We start from the raw sequence: 20,193 nt of genomic DNA, 5'->3' as shown, positions 1-20,193 counted from the left end.
AGTTGCAGGGAGATAGGCTAGTGACAAAGGCATTTGGAATACTTTCCTTTATTGGTCAGTGCATTGAGTATAGGAGTTGGGAGGTCATGTTGCAGCTGTACAGGACATTGGTTTGGCCACTTTTGGAATACTGCATACAATTTTGGTCTCCCTGCTATAGGAAGGATGTTGTGAAACTTGAAAAGATTCAGAAAAGATTTACAAGGAAGTTGCCAGGGTTGGAGGATTCGAGCTACATGGAGTGGCTGAATAGACTGGGGCTGTTTTCCCTGGAGTGTCGAAGGCTGAGGGGTGATCTTACAGAGGTTTATAAAATCATGAGGGCATATATAGGGTAAATAGACAGGATCTTTTCCCTCAGGTGGGGGAGTCCAGAATGAGAGGGCATAGGTTTAGAGTGAGGGGGAAAGATTTAAAAGGGACCTTAGGAACAACGTTTTCATGCAGAGAGTGGTGCATATATGGAATGAGCTGCCAGAAGAAGTGGTGGGGGCTGGTCCAATTACAACATTTAAAAGGCATATGGGTGGGTATATGAATAGGAAGGATTCAGAGGGATATGGGCCAAGTGCTGGCAAATGGGACTAGATTAATTTAGAATATCTGGTCAGTATGGACAAATTGGACCAAGGGTCTGTTTCTGTGCTGTACACCTTGATCACTCTATTACTTTTGGGATGTGGGCATCACAGGCAAGGCTAACAATGATTTCATTTCTCTGACTGCCCTGAGGAAGTGGTGGTGATCCGCCATCTTTCTGAACGACAACAGTTTGCCTAAGCCACTTCCGGATACAATACCAGTCAGCCAAATGGTGGGCCGGAATCAGTCATGAAGATTCCACTTGAAAAGTGGCTTTGGCATCTTTTACATTGACCTGAGAAGGCAGGCGGGACCTCAGCTTAACATTCTCATCCAAAAGACAACAATTCAATCTCCTCAGTAGACTGTGAGTCTTGGTTATGTACTCAATTCATGCAGTGGGACTTGAACTTACATCTTTCTGACTCAGTGATAACAGTGCTACTAACTAAATCACTTTAAATGAACTACCACATTCATGATTTTCATCCTTTGAACTGCAGAACACCCAGATAGAGAAGGCTGCACTGAGTAAGTGGTATTTAATACAAGTACTTATTAATTGAGAACAAACTTGTACAATTGATAGCAAACAGTTCTATAGGTTTTTAACAGTGATACTTACAATACAGTATCCACTAGGTTGTTTGGTGTTTCCAAAACTAACTTTCTTCTTTCTACGGCAGAAATAATCTTTTTCCGTGGTCCGAGTGGCAGATTGATACTTTTCAGATCTCCGTCGGTGCACAGCATGAGGGAGTCCAGGCCAACTTGCTCTCTTGCTAGGAAAGGAATGAACTCCGTCAAATTCTGAGATGCCATGAAGGTTTCAAGTGGTGTTGTCTCAGGCTCATCATCATCCAAACCGATATCATCTTCATCCCAGGGCAAATCATCTTCCTCTTCTTTACTGAATGTTTCAAGATCTGGAAACACTTCCTTGGGCTTCAACACTAGACTACGCAATTTGGAACCAATGTCTTCCACCTCATTACTGCTGAACATTTCCTCTTCCACATTCAAACCCAGGACAAAATTCCTTCTGAACAGCATGTTTCCCAGTCCGGGGCGATTAAAGAGAGACTCATGACCAAAGTTATTATCATAGTCAGAGGATTTCATCTCAGAAAAGGCTGCATTCTCTTCATCTCGTTCATTAAACACATCCAGTACATTGGCCCGATTCCCACTGTCTCGTTCTTGCCTTACAAAAATGACATCCTTTTCTAATTGCTGCTGAGTAAAGCTTTTGCTGTTATCCTTCTTCTTAAGTCTCTTCTGCAGAGATCCTTTGATAATGGAAGAAATGCTACCTTTGTGTTGTGAGTCACTTACTTTAGAGAGGTCACTGACACTGGATATAGTTCCACTCTGTACTGAAGCAGCACCTTCGTTTTGGCTTTCCATCTCCCGGCTGTATTTCTTGTTCATCCGATTTTGGTGCTTTTTCTTGCGTCTTTCACACAGTTTGATTTGTTTCTCGCTATCCTTTAATGCCTTTTCTTTTAACCTGGCAACTTGTTTCGGATTCATGACGGTTTGCTTGGTGGCAGCTGTGTCCAGGAAGCGGACACATTCCATTCGATCCTTACTGGCAGCGGCATCCATGGCAGAATGGAAGTCATTGTCCAAAGCCCAAATATTTGCACCAAAGTTAACCAAGAAAGTGACAATGTGAAGGTGGCCATTGGTTGAAGCATGGTGCAAGGGTGTATTGCCCCAGATGTCACATATATCGGGATCACCACTGAAAGACAAGCCACAAAGAATTGACTTAGTGCAGGATTTTACAATATGTAGCAAGTCTTTTGCTTCACACTCTCAAACTTTATCTTCCTACATATTTTTCCTAGCACTGGTGGTATAAGTTGGTCTGGGTGAATGACCTCCTGATTCTTGACCGAAGTGGCCATTCTTGATACTTTACCTCAGACAGTGAGTGAAGACATCATGGGAAAATCTGATCTAAACTATGATCTGAATGGGATGCTGAAGCCAACAGTAGCTTGGTGAAGACCAGCTCACTCAATATATACTGGAAGCTAAGCCTAGGTACATGTCCAACAGAGCAGGACAAGTAATACTTATGCTACCAGACATACTCAACACTTTTAACAGCAAGTGGAACAGACTGTATCCATCACTTCCAGCTTTTGGCACTCGGCTCTGAGTCAGAACATTGTGAGTTCCAAGTCCACTCCAAGAACCTGAGCATTTAATCCAAGTGGGCACTTCATTATAGTACTGAGGGAGGTCTGCACTGTCAGGAGGTGTCAGTCCTGTGGATAAAATATTAGAGGTAGCCCCTTCTGTGTTCTTAAGTGGATAGAAGTGATCCCAATAAACTATTCAAAGGAGAGTAGGGGAGTTTTTCCTGGAATTCTGGCCAATATTTATTCCTTGATCAATAACTGAAACAGATTGTCTGCTCATCATTACATTGCTCTTTGTGGGAGTTTGCTGTGCATAAATTGGCACCTGTGATACATACATCACAACAGTGATTGCACTTCATAAAGTACTCAATTTATGAAATACTTTGGGATGTATGAGGTTGTGGTTGACAACGCTATAATACTGCAAATGTTTTGTTTGCTCCCTCTCTCCCAATCATGTGACTGGAGTGATTGGCACTTTGAACCCTTAGCAAAGTTTCAAAGTGATGAATAATAATCTGTACTTATGGTGACTTTGAGCAATGGTGCAGGCAGTCATGCATTATCTTAATGGTTTGTGACATCACCTCAGGTTGGTGGGAGGCATACCCTGAAATGTTACAACATACTGTATTTCTGTGGATTCCCCTGCTGTTTAATTCTAAAGATCCTTATTTTATATCAATTGGGATTCATTCTGTACTGGGATCTTTTCCCCAAATGACAAATAGTTCAAGAAAAGTTTGTCAACTGAGATCTTTGACAACCTGCAATGTTTTCTCAATGTCCATAATTTCAATACACTTTTAAAAAATAAGTTCTCAATTAAAGGAAACATTAGGAAGCAAATACAAAAGACAAACGTTTCCAAATAACGACTAAACCCCTTCAAATAAACAATGAATGACTTGCATTTATGTACAGCCTTTCACAAAGTCAAAACGTTCCAAGAACCTTTCAACTAAAGAAGGGCCTTTTGAAGTGCACTCACTGTTCCACTGTAGAAAATTTGATAGTCAATTTGTGTTAAGCAAGACATAATGACTATAGTCTTTGTGATGTTTAAAGAAGGATGTTGGACAGAGCACCCGGGATAGCTCCACTGTCCTTCAAGCAGTGGGATCTTTTCCATCCTTCTGCCTGGGCCTTGGTTTAAGGACTCATCCTCAAAGTGCAGCACTCTCAAATCGGTTCAGCTTGGATGTTTTAAAGCAATTGTAGTGTATCTTAATCTACAATCCTCTGACTCTGAAACAGAGTGAATATTTAAAAAAAACCCATGAAGGGTCATATAAAAGAATCAGGTTGTGGCACTCACCCTCTGCTACAGATGAGCTGCAGGGCCTCCAGATGGCCGTGATATGCCGCCCAAAGTGTCGGGGTCATCCCATCCTCATCCGGATTGTTCAGGTCCCTCTTTGTGGCCTCCTTTAAGGGACCTAGGTAGCCATCCCTGGCTGCCTTGTGGTACCTGTCAGTCATGGTTCAAATCCTAAGGCTGGCCTTCACACGCGCTGGTGGCAGCAGGATTGAAGCAGCCAGTGAGTGCGAACCCGGAGATGGAGAGGCACCGCCCAGGGTGGGACATGAGGGACAAGGTCCACGCTCGACAAACTGCAAATTTAAGGCAGGCCAGCTGGCGAGATTATCGGGTATTATTTCCCCTGTCACTTCCTCCTGTTTCTTGAGAACATTTATTTAATTTAAATACTGCTCGGCATAAATTGCCCTGTGCAAAAGGGAACCATTTATTTGTCTAAACTGGAAAGCAAACGAATATCTGTGTTTGCATGTGTCAGTTGTCCCTTGGATTGTTTATCCGATAAATACTTTAATTGTTTTTGTTTTTTCACCATGCTACTTTGCATCGATTGTGTCTGTAATACTTACAACTAAATCCTCAGCAGTTTTTTGTCATCTTAATTTGTACCTTTTTTGTTTAAAAATGCGGATCGACCTTAAAGAGTATTAACAGTATAACGCCAACCGACCTTTGAATTATAGGTTGATGTCAAGACTGGAAATGCTCTTCCCATTCGATGTCCTCGAGTTGCAATAAATTGTTACGGTTGAGAAACAAAATGTAAATTAGTGATATTCATCTGGAAAGTAAGACGCTTTTGGAAGGAGCTGCTTGCAGCTAGAGATAGATGGGCTGTTGGGGGAAGGGGGTGCTCAGTGAACCATTGAAGACAGATTTAGTCATTTCGTCGGGAGATTCAGTTTATGCCAAACTAAACGAACGCGCTCAGAGGTTGCACAATAAATTAGGAGTCCTTAATATGGCACAGAAAATGAATGTAGTTTATAATCGACACATGAAGGAAGACATTTATTTATATCGCAACTTTCACGTCCTTGGGACTCCCACAAACCCCCTTTTTCTCTACGACCAGCGAAATACTTTTTGAATTGCGTGCACTAGTGAGGAAACAGTTTCCACGGACAGCAACGTGATAAGGACCAGATATGGAATTTCGGTGAATATTGTTGTGAGCACCAACATTGCAATAATGACTACATTCAAAACGAATTAGCTGCGATATAGTTTGGTCGGACTAAAGTTGTGAGCGGTGTTACATAAATGCAAGTTGTTGACGCTCCTAATCTTATCAATTGGTGCGAGGATGAGAGTGATTTATCTCCCAGTGCTGGCTGTTGTTGGGATTATTAAAAGTACCCCTGTCACAAAATTTACAACAACCTGGCCCTTGTGTGAGACGGTTGTTATCTCCCGCAAAATAACAAAATAGATGAATAATTCGTTAACTCTTTGATCGAACATTACCTTGTATTTTTTTTGTTCCAGATGCTCATTGATCTGATATATGCTTAGAACATTTTCTGTTTGCATTGAATGACGGAACAGGTTAAGGGGCCGAATGATCTGCCCTTACTCCTAACTTTTTTTTATTCTTGATGTTAGTCTTGTTTCAGAGCTCCAACGTTTGCGTCTTTTAAAAAGAAATAAAGGTGAGGCTGCAAACTTTTTAAAGTGTCCAAAGTGCAACCTTTTAAACACACAAAAAACTGACGTTTCCCACTGCCCAATTCATCAGCCACGTGAGAAGAGTGGTAAATCCAGATGTGGCATATTCCATTTCTGATTCGTAAGCGAAAATGTAACAATGGATATCAATGCTTTCTTTTTAAGAAAATCCATTCATGGGATGTGGTTGTCACTGGCTGGGCATTTATTGCCTATCGCTGATTGGGAAGATGCTGAGAAGGTCATGGTGAGTTGCCTTCCTGAATCATGCAGTCCATGTGCTGTAAATAGACCCACAATTCTGTTAGGGAGGGAGATCTAGGATTTGGACTGGTGAAGGGATGGTAACATATTTTCAAGATGGTGACTGGCTTGGAGGAGAACTTCCAGGTTGTGGTTTTTACATGTATTTACTGCCCTTGTATTGCTAGATCATATTGATCTTGGGTTGGAAGGTACAGTCTAAAGAGCCTTCTTGTATTTCTGCAGTGCATCTTAGAGATGGTACACAATGCAGCTACTGAGTGTTGGTGGTGGAGCAACTGAAAGTTTGTGGGTACGGTGCCAATCAAATGGGCTGCTTTGCCCTGGATGGTTTTGAGCTTCTTGAATATTGTTGACATTCACCCATCCAGATAAGTGGGGAATATTCCATCATACTCCTGACTAGTGCCTTGTTGATGATGGAGAGACATTGAGGAATCAGGAGGTGAGTTAATTGCTGCAATATTCCTACCCTCTGACCTGTTTTTGTAGCCCCTGTATTTATATGGCTTGTCCAGTTCAGTTTCTGATGAGTAGTAACCCCAGGGTATTAACAGTGGACAATTCAATAGGGTTTATGCCAGTGAATGTCAAAGGGTAATGATTAGATTCTATCTTGTTAGAGATGATCATTGGCTGGCATTTATGTGGCACAAATATTTGCCACTTGTCAGCCCAAACCTGTATATTGTCCACCTCTTGTTGCATTTGAATATGGACTGTTTCAGTATTTAAGGAATCATGAATGATGTTGAACATTGTGCAATCATCAACAACATCCCCACTTCTGACCTAATGACTGAGAGAAAGCCATTGATGAAACAGATGAAGATGGTGGGCTTAGGACACTGCCCGGAGGAACTGCAGAGATGTACTGTAGCTAAGATGACTGATCTCCAAAAATCGCAACCATCTTCCTTTATGCCAGAGATGACTCCAACCAGTGGCGTGCTCTCTCCCTGATTTCCATTTGATCAAATGTTGCAGTAATGTCAAGGTCAGTCACTCTCACCTCACCTCTGGAATGCGGCTCTTTTATCCATATTTGAACTAAGGCTCAAATGAAGTCAGGAGCTGAGTGGCAGAACACAGTGGCTGAGTTGCCTGATGCACTGCTTGATAGCAGTGTTGATGACACTCCTATCACTTTACTGATGATCCAGGGTAATAATTGGGCGTGTTGGGGATTTATCCTGATTTTGATAACAGGAGATCTGTGGACAATTTGCCACATTGTTGGAAGATGCCAAAGGATCTTCATGTTCGTTTTTTGATTGCTTTGGCTATTATATTTATTTGGTCACTAGCTTTTTTTAAAATACACGATTCATACATTATCTATAAATATATTACAAAATAAATTCGAGTCGGACAATACACTAGGTAGAATAAAAATTGTATTTCTTAGTTGATCACTGTTCAGTCCTAGGTGCCTCGTCCAAACGCAAAATTGGAACATTTACTCAATTTGACCAAAAACTATATACGAAGGGGATTCTCTAAGTTAACAGCCTCTCGATAGATGATGATCGGAAGACCTTCGTTTTGGATGCGTGAAGAACATGCATATGTTCTTTTACTGTTACTGTCTATGACTAAATCATGTATCTACAGCCACACTTTGGATGTTCAACGTTTGTTATTACACCGGAATATACTGGGTTCAATTTTAACCCTCAAATAGTCGGATTTTAAATGAGTTTGCATATCGCCCAATTCTGTCTCAACTGGGATGATCTGAGCATTTTCTCCAACAGAGGGCGCGGGTCTGCAGAGAGTATTTCCCAAGGCTGGTTGTAGTGGGTGGAGCCGGTGTTGGAGGAAGTTTCTCTTTCCTCATATCGTGGTGAACAATCTTGACTTCATTTCCCGGACAAATAATGAAGGGGTCTTCCAGCTCTCCTCTTGCTTCCTACGAGACACTCGTGCATGCCGTGGCTGGGGTGGTGGTAAGTTGTGAGATGACCCAGAGTTTAAACAAATCTTTACTGTGGATACACTGAATCAGGCACGTCAATTAGAACCACAAATCTCGCCGAGAGTGAGTTGGGTGAAAACTGGAAGCTAAGTTCTTTCTTCGGGTCACCCCGGCCGGTTTAAGATTTAGCCCAGTGTTCCTTGCAATGTTCTGTTGAATGCTCTGAGTTTGACATGTGAGCACCAAGAGTGAGCAATGTCAACAACCAGTTTGTCTGGTTGGATTTGTCAATGTTAAACCCAGTCATTGTGGCGCTCTGTGATGAGCTAAACGTCCCCGCCCGTTCAGTGCAGATTTAGGTTAAATCTGCCCTCAGAATTAAAAAAAAAGCACTTGAAAGAGAACGCTTGATAAAGCTCTTCCAAGGTGTGTAAGAGAGAGGCTTCTGGGTCAACTGGGGAAGGGTCACACCCGGACGTCGATTTCTCCGCCTCCTGATGCTGCCTGACTTGCTGTGTTCTCAGTCTCCTGTTTGGAGCAGGCTCTCCTGCTGATTCATTCTGGCTTCAGTGGCACAGGGTTTAGTGCATCTCAAATCTTTGGAAATAACCCCACGGTTGAGTGTCTGTCTCACTTGTTCCCCGCCCCGTTAATCTAACTCACATTTCCCTCAACATTTTCCTATTGTAGAACTTCAGAGCCTTTCTGTCGCTCTGAAGAGGCTGTGGAAACATTGGCGTCTCTGTTAGCTCCCCTGCGATTGAATGTTTTCATGTGATTTTCCTTCTTGTAGAGTGACAATAAAATGTTTTTGCAACTAGCTTTTCGATGAAGGTACCAATCTTTATGGTTTGAGCCTGTCATCAGTTTGAAATGCAATAATTATATCAATCACTTCCATAATATCATCCCTGTCTACTGCAACTATATAAGGGCTTGGTCTCAAATGTTTTCTTCATTTTTTTTCTGTTATACTTTTGTTTTAAGTAAGGAGTGAATTTCATTAAGGGCCCATTAGTACAACGGAGTAACTGCTTTCACTCTGTGGCAACACTCACCCCTGAAGCAAGTTGTCCAGCAGAGTATTCGTGTTGCTGATGTTGGAGATTCTTTATTTCAGCTGGCACATCAAAGTGAGTGTCCCTGGGATCTTGCAGGTTGATACAGTAGCTTCACCAGCAAGTAGGGAAGGGAGTGTCCTGAAGAACATTTATCATCACCAATAACTGATTCCCACTGATGTGCACAATTTGGCTGCCATACGTAACAATGATTATACATAAGACATACTTCATCGACTGGAAGGAACTTTGTAATTGGAAGATGTTGTATCAGTGAGATGACCCTTATGAGGCCTCTCCTCACCCTGTTTCAAACAAGTCATCAAGTGACAAGTGGATGTTGTATTAATTATGTTTTGGTCTTAATTGAAATACTTCTTGTAATACACATTACAATCTTTGTTTATTCTAACACTAAAATGGCAGGAAGCACTAGTGTAGCCTCACATCCTGATTAAAAACCTGCCTTTTAGAAAATGCTTTATGACCACTAGAGTGGGGCTTACTTTTGTTTGATTCCAGTTATTGAAACTAAGTTTAGTCTGTGATCCTGTCAACTAGGAACTCCAGGACATAACTGATTTTAGCAGAGTTTTGAAAATCGTCAGGTGGGATATCCTCCTAAAGATTCAATGCTATTGGGTTGGGGTTAGCTGGGCCAGATCAGTGTCTTTGGACTAGGGGGAAGAATACTTGCCAGCAGTCCCTCTTCTAATTACTGTTATATGCCTCTTTGGAAATTGCAGATTAACACTTCTACTGCCTCACCTTTTTATTTTCTGCAGGGTAGTCTGACTGCTACAACAACATTCTTCCCTTTGGACACTGCAAGGATTCGACTTCAAGGTAGGAATTATAAATAAACGTATTTATGGTGAGCCTAAAGTTGCTATCGTAAAATACGCTATTTACATTATTTATTTATATGCACTATAGAATTAGAAAGCTATGTGCTGCTGTGTTGGTGAAATTTGAGGTTTTTATAATTTTGCTTATCTTAACATTTTTGATTAAAGTATTCCAAAAAATTTATTATTCACAACAATAATTTGTGTTTTATATGGCTTTGACCATGTTGGAATGGTGCACCAAAGGTTTTTACATGTTTTTAGTATTAAATGGATACCAAGGTAGACAGAGTTAAAGAGCAAGGCCAAGCAACCAATTCAAAAGAAAACAGAGGGAAGGTATCAAGTGAAGAATTTCAGGAACAGCAGCAGGCCATTCGATTACTCCAGCCTGCTTTACTATTAAAATACATCATGGATGATCTATTTCTAACATTCTTGGTTTTGAAAACCTTAATAAGGTTATCTATTTAAAAAAAAAACAATTAATTAACCCAGGCTTCCTGTTTTGGGGTAACTGAATTTCAGAATTTAGTTGGTATTCCTGATGGCAGGGCTGCAGTGAAATGAGGACTTTGGTCAATGATTGAAGATTTGGAAATATGGTCATAGTGCTTAGAGGGCTTACTGAGATGACTGTATTATGCAGCATCATATGGGTGTTTGAAAGTGAAATGAGGATCTCAATATGGATAGTGGGTTGAAAGAGTTAATTTCAGAAAAACAGATAAAGCTTTGATTCTTGTCCAGATGCACCCGATTAATTATTTACTAATAGTTTTCTAGTTTCACTAATAAATTAAGTACACATCTACTTTTTTGCAACATTCCATTTGCTTCCTTGGCCATCTCTCAATCATAAGATTGATTTGAATAAAAGAGGTCCTTCTGATCTTATGTTTTTAAAACATTGGCCTTATCATCACCCCACGATACAATCTAGTTTTTGCTTAAACATTAGTCTGGCGTCCTGGCCCTTCCTGCCCATCTGGAGGGCAAGACTCAATTCCTTGATTGCCATCAGAAACCAACACCACTACCTCTTTTAATAAAATAAACATGGGCTGCCTAATGTAGATAAGCTGTCAAATTGTGAATTAATATTCTGATGCTAAAGAGAAACTTGGACACCAGTGAATATAATGATGTAAATGTACTTTTACTGAGTTTGGTGTAATGATTTACAGGCGAGAGTGTGGTGCTGGAAAAGCACAGCAGGTCAGGCAGCATCCAAGGAGCAGGAGAATCGACTTTTCAGGCAAGAGCCCTTCAAGGATGTAATGATTTATATCCTTGTGGAGCAGAGCACTCTGGACATTAATGTAATGTTAAAGGGTTAAACTGTATTGTCTTTCTCCAAGAAACTGAACATTCTGGAAGTGGGTGGGGGCGACATTCATGCAGGAATGTGGATGACTCACACTTCGTTTGGGCAGCCACTTACCACTACTCTCCTACTATTATCAAATTAAACTCTCATTCAGTCCCTTCCATTCAGAAATGCTTTCATAGCCATCCCCAAAGCTAGAACATATCACACTGACATTGTCTTGAGGAATCCGTGAGTCAGGAAATCGTTTGCATAATGATTCCCCAGGATTAGGACATTTACATTATTTTAAGGATGACCTCATCCTACCATTGTACCTGGGGTAACATCTGGTTATGAGGTGGGAGTGGCCAGTGTACCTGTGAGCATTACCAACTGACCTGTATAAAGGGGCTGTGTTTCCTTTGTTTGGGGCCTCTTTTGACTTGACTTTGCTCGCCTGCAAAGAGGGTCAAAGGGGTCATCTAGCTTGTACAGGCTTTAATAACCTTCAGCTGTTTGCAGAAGTTGGTGTGTGCGAATTGCATCTTGTGTGTGAAACCTTGGGAAAAGAACCTAAAAGTTTATTATTAATAATAACAACAATAATAATTCGATTTCAACTGCCATCATTTTTCCTGTTTACTTTAGTTGATGAAAAACGTAAATCCAGCTCCACGCCTGTGATATTGGCGGAAATTGTGAAAGAGGAAGGATTGTGAGTATTACATAATTTACAGCACAAACAAACTCGACCCTACTGGTCCACCTTGGTGTTTATGTCCTCCATCACACCCCCCACCACACGTCTTTAGCTTGGCTTCTTTTTCTTTTCCTTTCTCGCTTTTGCTTATATAGGTTGGTTTAAAGACAGCTGATTTTTTAAATGCTGTATTATTCAATATATTTGTTCTGTAAGTGATGTTTACCAGGCAATGTCTTATACCAGAGTGCAACTTATGATTACTGGAAATTTAGGTTTCCAGAAAAAATGGTGTTCAAATATGGTGGTTTATTTTGTATTAAGGTAATTTAAACATTTAAAAATATTAAAAACTTTAAAATATAACTTGTTGGTCATTCAAAGTAAAACAATGGGCCATCTGGCATTGGAGAAGAGCTGACGGGTTTTGCTGTTTAAGATCTGTCACCTTTATAAGACAGTCACGTTTTCTGTAGGAAATATGTGCAGAAAATTCCAAATCCCCTTTTTTCCTTCTTCTTGATGCTGGTTCACCTTCATAAATGGGTTCCAGTTCAAAATAATAGAACTTTAATAGAATCATTGAACTTAATGATTTTAAATAAAAAGAAATTAAGTAATGCATTTGCAGGTTTACTTGTTCTGCTCACTGAGTATGTTGCAAATTGAAGTGTGTAATTTCCCAATTGTTCAGAAGCTATTAATTACTAAATACGTGCTGGTGTGAATTGCTCAGAGAAATTCACAATGTCAGCACAGAATGCTGAAACTCTCTTTTCTGTTTCAGATCAGCTCTATACCGTGGATGGTTCCCTGTTATTTCTAGTGTTTGCTGTTCAAACTTTGTTTATTTCTACACATTCAACAGCCTGAAATCGATGCTGGTGAAGGGTAATGCTCGTGCCACGCCAGGCAAAGATCTGCTGATGGGTTGCATTGCAGGTAGAGAGTGCTTAACGGGATTGCAATGCCAAATATGGATATATGCCAATATGTTTGAATTGCTAAATTTTAGATATTCCTGTGCTTGATTCCTGATTAGTTGGGAACTGTGATAGAATATCACTCTTGGAATTTGAGCTTTAATTCCTTAATTGTAATGACAGACATTGATAAAATAAAGACAACAACAGTATCAACTTGTACTCCTATGGTGCCTTTAACAAAATAAAACATCCCATTGTCCTTCAAAGGTGAATTATAAAATAAACTGACACTGAGCCACAAATGAAATGTTAGGTCAGATGACCAAAAGCTTGGTGATAAAAGTTAGTTTTAAAGAGTGTTTTAAAAAGAAAAGGGAGGGGCAAAAAATTATGGAGCACTTCTCAGAATGTAGTACTCAGGCAGCTGAAGACATGGCAACACTGGAGCAATGGACATAGGACTGGAGGTAGTGACAGAAATGGGAGAAGAGCATGGAGGAATTTGAAAACAAGGATGAGAATTTTCAATTTAGTGTGTTGTTTAACCATCGTAGGTCAGTGACGAGTGAACAAGACTTTGTCCAAAGTTCTGCTGCTCAGTTCTTACTCAATCCCAAATTTACAGAAGGTAGAACAATAAAGGTAACTGCTATTTTGCACAACTTCACAACAGACTAAGCTGCTCTTTGTATTCCTGAAAGTACCATCCCAGCATTGGAACAGGTGTCAAAATGGTACAACACATGACTGTGTTCTGAAAAGAAACGAAGTCTGTACTTGAACAATGAGACATTAGGTAGCCTGTAGGACTGAAGAGATTGAAAATAAATGTATAGAAATGTATAGACAGTGGGTACACTCAAAACTAGTAAAAGTGAAATTCTTGATCTTTGGAGTTGTGGCCTTGTCATTTATGTAATTGGGTAAGGCAATTATGAAGTAAGGGCTTTGCTGACTTCCTGGTTGGTTTTATCTAGCATTGGAGGCATTTAGCATTATAGATAAAGACTGTCTCAAATTCATGTCCTCATTCTGTTCTAAGTTAGCTGATCTTAGTTGGGTGCAGGCTTGTTCTTCTTGCCTTGGCCCCGCCTTTTGAGGCAATAAAATAACCAGGATGCTTACCCCTGACCCTCAGGCCTGCTTAATGTGCATGTATGTGGAGAGTGCAGGAGGAAATGGATTAGGTTTAAAGAAAGGCCATAATGACTCAAGACAAATGCTCCTTTAATAATAAATCACCACCTCATGGAGTGGGGAATTCCTGCATGGAACTGAAGTTGGATTGAGGAAACAGAAGCTATTTAACAATTCGGATAAATGGAAAAGCAAATGGGGGGATGAAATTCCAAATGGAAATGAGATGCCAGGCATCCTTCAGCTTTTCAGGCATTACTGGCATTTATTGACCATCCCTAATGTCCCTTGAAGACAGTGATGAGCCACTTCTTTAAACTGTCTCAGTCCATTTGGTATAGATACACTCTATGCTATTGGGCCGAGAGATCAAGGTGGCTTAATAGACTATTTCAAAGATCAACAACATTGCTGTATTCTTGGAGTTGCATATAGGTCAGACCAAATAAGAACACTGTTTTTATGACTACATATCTGATACTTTCATGGTCACTATTGCTGATACCATCTTTTTATTATAAATGTGTTTAATTGAATTTGTCTCCGAAATCATTAGTCTGAATCTCTGGATTACTTGTCACTATAACATTATCACTTTTATTATAACTGATATTTTGGGGAGTATTTCTTAAAATAAATACTGAAGGTGATGGGGACTCCTATTTTATAATAGTCTAAAAAAAAGTGTCTGCCAAGGCAATGAACTGACATAAATATAGGGAAGATATGTTTATATAATACCTTTCAATGTAGATAAATGTCAGTGCCAAAAAATCTTATTCATTAAATTTTATTTATATTGGGAGTCAACATAATTTATTGTTGAATTATGGACCTAAATTGCCTCCTTGGGAAGCTGAATTGTATAGCAACATACCAACAAGTGTGCAAAAGCTGCCAGATGGAGTATAATGCAGGAAAATGTGAGGTGATGCACTTTGGTAAGTAGTATCAAAATGCAGGCTATTATTTAAATGGACAGAGACTCCAAAAATGTGCAGCACTGAGGGACCTCTGTATCCTTGTGCATGAAACACAAAACATTAGCATGCCGTTTTGGCAAGTAATTAAGTCAAATAGAATTTTCGCATTTATTACTAGAGAGTCAGAGTTTAAAAATAGGAAAGTCCTGTTTCTACAGGGCATCAGTGAGGCTGCATCTGGAGTACTGCATACAGTTTTGCTCTCCATATTGAAGAAAGGATGTATTGGAGACAGTCTTAGAAGATTCATTAGGCTGACTCCTAGAATTAAGGGGTTGACTTGTCAAAAATGGCTAAACAGGTTAAGCCTTTAAGTAGAATTTAGAAGAATAAGGGCTAATCTTATTGAAACATCCATTTTTCTGAGGGGGCTTGACAGGGTAGGTATTGAGAAGATGTTTGCACTAGTAGCTCAAACTAGAACACTCATTTAAAAATGAGATGCAAAGGAATTTCTTCTGAGGGTAGTGAATGTCCAGAAATCTCCACACGAAAGAGTTGTGCAGGCTACATCAGAAAGTATTTAAAGACGGATGTTTGAAATATCAAGGAGTTGAGGGCGCTGAGGAGCTGGCATGAAATAGGAGTTGAGGCCTGGGGCAGATCAGACATTATTTTACAGAAGGGCAGGTCGTGCCCCACAAACCTTATTGAATTCTTTGAAAAGGTGACGAAGGAGGTTGATGAGGGGAAAGCGGTAGATGTGGTATATATGGATTTTAGTAAGGCGTTTGATAAGGTTCCCCATGGTAGGCTACTGCAGAAAATACGGAGATATGGCATTGAGGGTGAGTTGGAGGTTTGGATTAGGAATTGGCTGGATGGAAGAAGACAGAGGGTAGTAGTTGATGGCAAAGTTTCTTCATGGAGTGCCGTCACTAGCGGTGTTCCGCAAGGATCTGTTTTGGGACCATTGCTGTTTGTCATTTTTATAAATGACCTGGAAGAGGGGTTAGAAGGTTGGGTGAGCAAGTTTGCGGATGATACGAAAGTCGGAGGAGTTGTTGACAGTGAGGAAGGATGTGGCAGGTTACAGCAGGATATAGAGAAGCTGCAGAGCTGGGCAGAAAGGTGGCAAATGGAATTCAATGTAGCTAAGTGTGAGGTGATTCACTTTGGGAAGAATAACAAAAAGATGGGGTACTGGGCTAATGGTCGGATACTTGGTAGTGTGGATGAGCAGAGGGATCTTGGTGTCCATGTACACAGATCTCTGATAGTTGCCACCCAGGTAAATAGTGCGGTGAGGAAGGCATATGGCGTACTGGCTTTTATTGGTAGAGGAATTGAGTTCCGGAGTCCTGAGGTCATGATGCAGTTGTATAAGACTCTGGTGCGGCCGCATCTGGAATATTGTGTGCAGTTTTGGTCGCCATACTATAGGAAGGATGTGGAGGCACTGGAACGGGTGCAGAGGAGGTTTACCAGGATGTTGCCTGGTATGGAAGGAAGATCGTATGAGGAAAGACTGAGACACTTGGGGCTGTTTTCATTAGAGAAAAGAAGGTTTAGGGGTGACTTGATTGAGGTGTACAAGATGATTAGGGGGTTAGATAGGGTTGACAGTGTGAACCTTTTCCCGCGTATGGAGTCGGGTATTACAAGGGGGCATAGCTTTAAATTAAGGGGGGGTAGATATAGGACTGAAGTTAGGGGTAGGTTCTTCACTCAGCGAGTCGTAACTTCATGGAATGCCCTGCCAGTAGCAGTGGTGGACTCTCCCTCTTTATGGGCATTTAAGCGGGCATTGGATAGGTATATGGAGGATAGTGGGTTAGTATAGGTTAGGTGGGCTTGGATCGGCGCAACATCGAGGGCCAAAGGGCCTGTACTGCGCTGTATTCTTCTATGTTCTATGTTCTAGAATGGCCCACTCCTGATCCTATTGCTTATCATCTTATGACATAGCAAAGAAAGGAAACAATACAATTGTTTGCTCGTTTAATCTATTTTGAAATTAATTCAAATTTTTGCAACAACTCTCAACATTGTCTAAATTAAAACAGTCATCAAAATTGATTCTTGTATAATAGAAAAAGCCCATTCCTGTAAATGCAAACTATGTACATTAGCATACAATGACCAACCTGTGTTTATTGAAGGACTGTCAAATAAGGACATTTTGAAACCATACATTTTGTTTCATCAGGTGCTACTAATGTTTTCCTAACGACACCAATGTGGGTAGTCAACACAAGATTGAAGCTGCAAGGAGCAAAGTTTAGAAAGGAGGATATCCACAAGACTGAGTACAAAGGTATTCTTGGTGAGTCTTCCCACTGTTAAATGAACTGTCTTCACGAGCTAATTTCTGCATTAGCATTTAGAAATACAAAGAACAATAAGTACTGAGTTACTTATAAATAGGATGCGCATGTATGTTAGGTACAAAAAGGAAATGGAACCATTTGCTGTTAAATTGTCAGATTCATGAAAGGAAGCGAGTGTAATGGTATAAAAAGTCATTATTTACACTAGTCCATTTTAGTTTAAAATCTTTAGAATTTGATCTGTAAACATTAAGAAACATTGAAGTTGGGATTCTCATACCCTCCCCAAACCATCGTACAATGCTATATGAAAATTCTTTCACATTGACCAAACTCTGGAAACTAGTCAGAATATGCAATTTTGTCTTCAAAGCTTTTCCTAATTTTCAGTAGAACTTTCATTCTGGTTAGACAGAGTAGAATAAATAACAGTAGCTTATAGTCAAATTTTTGCTTTTGGAAAGGGAAAAATTACAACCACCTTCCACTACCAAAGTTATGGCTCACAGCCTGCCCAAAATTCCACGTGATGAGTTGGCAGAGAGTTTTTGTGATTCTGTCCTTTTTCCTTACTACAGACATTGTTGCTAGTTATCCCTGATTGGGATTGAGAACAGTGTGGACAACTCGATGAGAATGTAACACTAAAAATGGCTTAGCTAAAGCTAGTACATTTCAAATATTAAAATACCTGGTAAATAACTTCTTTAAAAAGAGTAATATTTACAGCATTTAACTAAGGGATTGAATAACACAAGGGTTGTTGTTGGGTAGATGGTGGTGGAGGGGACAGTACTCCAAGTGACCCTCACCCATCGACAAGGTAAATCTGAGCGCTGTTTTCCTTCTCTTTGGTTTAGTTGAATTCTAAGCTTACAATCCAAATTAATATTAACCTGTTAAGTCCTCTTCTAATTGTCTGTATTAGGGGAAGTGGGCACACTACTACAGGTCTTTGAAATAATGAAGGATTTCTTTGAGTTAACAGTGTACAGTATCTACCTAATGGGGGGGGGGGGGAAGGAAGCAAAACTATCAACAAAAGATAGTTCAGAAATCAAATAGGGAATTCCAGAAAAACTTCTTTACCCAGACAATAGTAAGAATATGTAACTCGTTGTGATAAGGAGTGGCTGGGGAAAATTATACAGGCACTTTAAAGGGGAACATAATAAACAGAGGGAGAAAGGAATAGAAGCCAAAGGTAAGTATTAGATGAGGAAGGATGGAAAGAGCCTTGAGTAGCAAAAAAATACCAGCATGGATTGGTTGATCTGTCTATGCCATATGATATGTAGAATTCAATGTTGAAGATATCTTCACTACATGGCATGGTGTAGCTGTGCCTTACTGAGGAAGATTACTGGCTATTTGGGGATGGGGTTGGGAGGAGGTTGTAATAAAAGTGTGGTGGGTATGTTGGAGCAATAGTGTAGTCAAATTTAACTGTATCTTTCTCTTCAGACGCTTTCCAACAGATCATCACAAATGAAGGTGTGGGAACCCTCTGGAATGGAATCCTACCATCCCTTATCTTGGTCTGTAATCCTGGAATCCAGTTCATGTTTTACGAGGGTTTGAAACGGAAAGCAGGCAAAGCAGGGAGACGGGTAAGTGCAGGGGGTTTATCACTTTCCAGTTTGTGGTCTTGTTGTTTGAGCAATTGTGTTTCATTAACAGAATCATAGTTAAGGTTTCCTTCTTTGAACTGATTTTAATCTTGAACTGATTTAAAGACATGTTCTTTTGAAATTCTGCTGGTTAATAACAACAGAAAACCTTTAACAGATGTGATAAATCTCTCTGCAGATACCATCCTGGGAAATATTTATGATTGGAGCCATAGCAAAAGCGATTGCCACAACAGTGACCTACCCTTTGCAGATTGTGCAGGCTATACTACGGGTATGGACCTCAAATAATGGGGTCAAATATTCACCAGTCATACAAATGTATTTTTTTTTTAGCTTTATCTCCCCTCTTTCTTTTGCAGTTTGAACCAAATAAAAGGAAGTCACAAAGTACATTTCAGGAGAGTGCCCATAAGGTTATTAGTCTGATATCCGAAAGACTAAAGTAAGAGTCAGCCTAAGACATTAATCTGATTTACAGCATTTATTTTTACACTGCTCTTTCTCAAGTTATTAACCACTTCAAACACAGTCTCTAATTTTCCATAAATTTCATACAATTAACATTTTTAAGATCGATTTTTCTTCTTGTTAACAGAAAAGGTGGTTTCCCAGGACTTTACAAGGGTCTTGAAGCCAAACTTCTTCAAACTGTTTGTACTGCTGCTCTAATGTTCCTGGTCTACGAGAGGATTGCAGGGATTACTTTCAAAATCATGGGATTATCTAAAATGGCCAAACGCTAAGTCAACAATTTAAAATGCTGACCTGTGAGCTGCAGGGAGACCATTGCACAACAGGTAGTAAGGCTGGGTAATATCATCTTGTTCCTTGAAATGATGTGTTAACAATGGAGAAAACTGCACAATTAAATGAGAAGCCATTATATTTAGTTTGCAAAGCCATTGCAAGATTGTGAAACACAAATACTGAAAGCTCAAAGTACTTTCAAAGACAGAATGATATATACTGCAGCCATGAGGCTAATTTACATTTTACCCAGGGCAACAAGGCTGGAAGAATGGAGGAATTCTGTTTGTATACAGGACAAAACTTGGTTGTGGGTGTTGGGTGAAAAAGTGTGCACTTTAAGATGATGTTTCCAGTCAGAATGAATGTAATTTGTGACACTGGCTCTGTATTTCTAAGTTACATTTTTGTTACATGTCTCTGGAGGTAGTTCAACCCAGTGACTGAAATGGAGTTGTAGTGAAGAACTTCCATGGAGTGCTAGTTTTCAGTGTTAAGGTGGATATTGTTAATAAAAGGGGAATGAATAAAACATGCTGGCTCTCAGCTCGGAGATGCTTGATTGTTACTGTACGTAGACTATTATTTCCACAAATTAGAGAAGTTATCTATGGAAGTTGTACATTATTGAAATTAAATAAATAAGTGTTTCCATGGCTGGGGAAG

The 20,193-nt window shown here is 40.0% G+C and overlaps 2 protein-coding genes across 3 annotated transcripts; one reads left to right on the top strand and one right to left on the bottom strand.

The window, feature by feature from the left end:
• Positions 1-1,203: 1,203 nt before the first annotated feature.
• Positions 1,204-5,987, bottom strand: anks4b (ankyrin repeat and sterile alpha motif domain containing 4B). Its single transcript, XM_043711424.2, has 2 exons — positions 4,057-5,987; positions 1,204-2,329 (listed from the first exon to the last, which is right to left on the bottom strand). Exons 1-2 carry the CDS (start codon positions 4,218-4,220, stop codon positions 1,204-1,206), a joined length of 1,290 nt encoding a protein of 429 aa, XP_043567359.1. The 5' UTR covers positions 4,221-5,987.
• Positions 5,988-7,211: 1,224 nt separating this feature from the next.
• Positions 7,212-20,181, top strand: slc25a17l (solute carrier family 25 member 17-like). 2 transcript variants are annotated; one of them, XM_043711430.2, is made up of 9 exons: positions 7,212-7,940; positions 9,756-9,816; positions 11,779-11,845; positions 12,699-12,772; positions 17,026-17,142; positions 18,611-18,756; positions 18,956-19,051; positions 19,140-19,222; positions 19,376-20,181. In XM_043711430.2, exons 1-9 carry the CDS (start codon positions 7,872-7,874, stop codon positions 19,521-19,523), a joined length of 861 nt encoding a protein of 286 aa, XP_043567365.1. In that variant the 5' UTR covers positions 7,212-7,871; the 3' UTR covers positions 19,524-20,181. The 2 variants fall into 2 exon arrangements, with proteins under 2 accessions (XP_043567365.1, XP_043567363.1); XM_043711428.2 differs by having other exon boundaries at positions 7,227-7,940; positions 12,618-12,772.
• The last annotated feature ends 12 nt before the right edge of the window (positions 20,182-20,193 follow it).

The sequence above is a fragment of the Chiloscyllium plagiosum genome, unplaced genomic scaffold, assembly GCF_037043375.1.
Source record: "Chiloscyllium plagiosum isolate Xiang-an unplaced genomic scaffold, Cpla_swu_hap1 HiC_scaffold_20, whole genome shotgun sequence".
NCBI lineage: Eukaryota > Metazoa > Chordata > Chondrichthyes > Orectolobiformes > Hemiscylliidae > Chiloscyllium > Chiloscyllium plagiosum.
This window is presented reverse-complemented; position numbering and strand designations above follow the sequence as displayed.

Bases quoted from the DNA above. Each gene is read 5' to 3' on its own strand.
- anks4b (XM_043711424.2), bottom strand. From the start codon at position 4,220: ATGACTGACAGGTACCACAAGGCAGCCAGGGATGGCTACCTAGGTCCC. The intron at 2,330-4,056 runs GTGAGTGCCACA...CTTGTCTTTCAG, and splicing joins CAGCTCATCTGTAGCAGAGG to TGGTGATCCCGATATATGTG.
- slc25a17l (XM_043711428.2), top strand. From the start codon at position 7,872: ATGAAGGGGTCTTCCAGCTCTCCTCTTGCTTCCTACGAGACACTCGTG. The intron at 7,941-9,755 runs GTAAGTTGTGAG...TATTTTCTGCAG, and splicing joins ATGCCGTGGCTGGGGTGGTG to GGTAGTCTGACTGCTACAAC. The intron at 17,143-18,610 runs GTGAGTCTTCCC...CTTTCTCTTCAG, and splicing joins TGAGTACAAAGGTATTCTTG to ACGCTTTCCAACAGATCATC.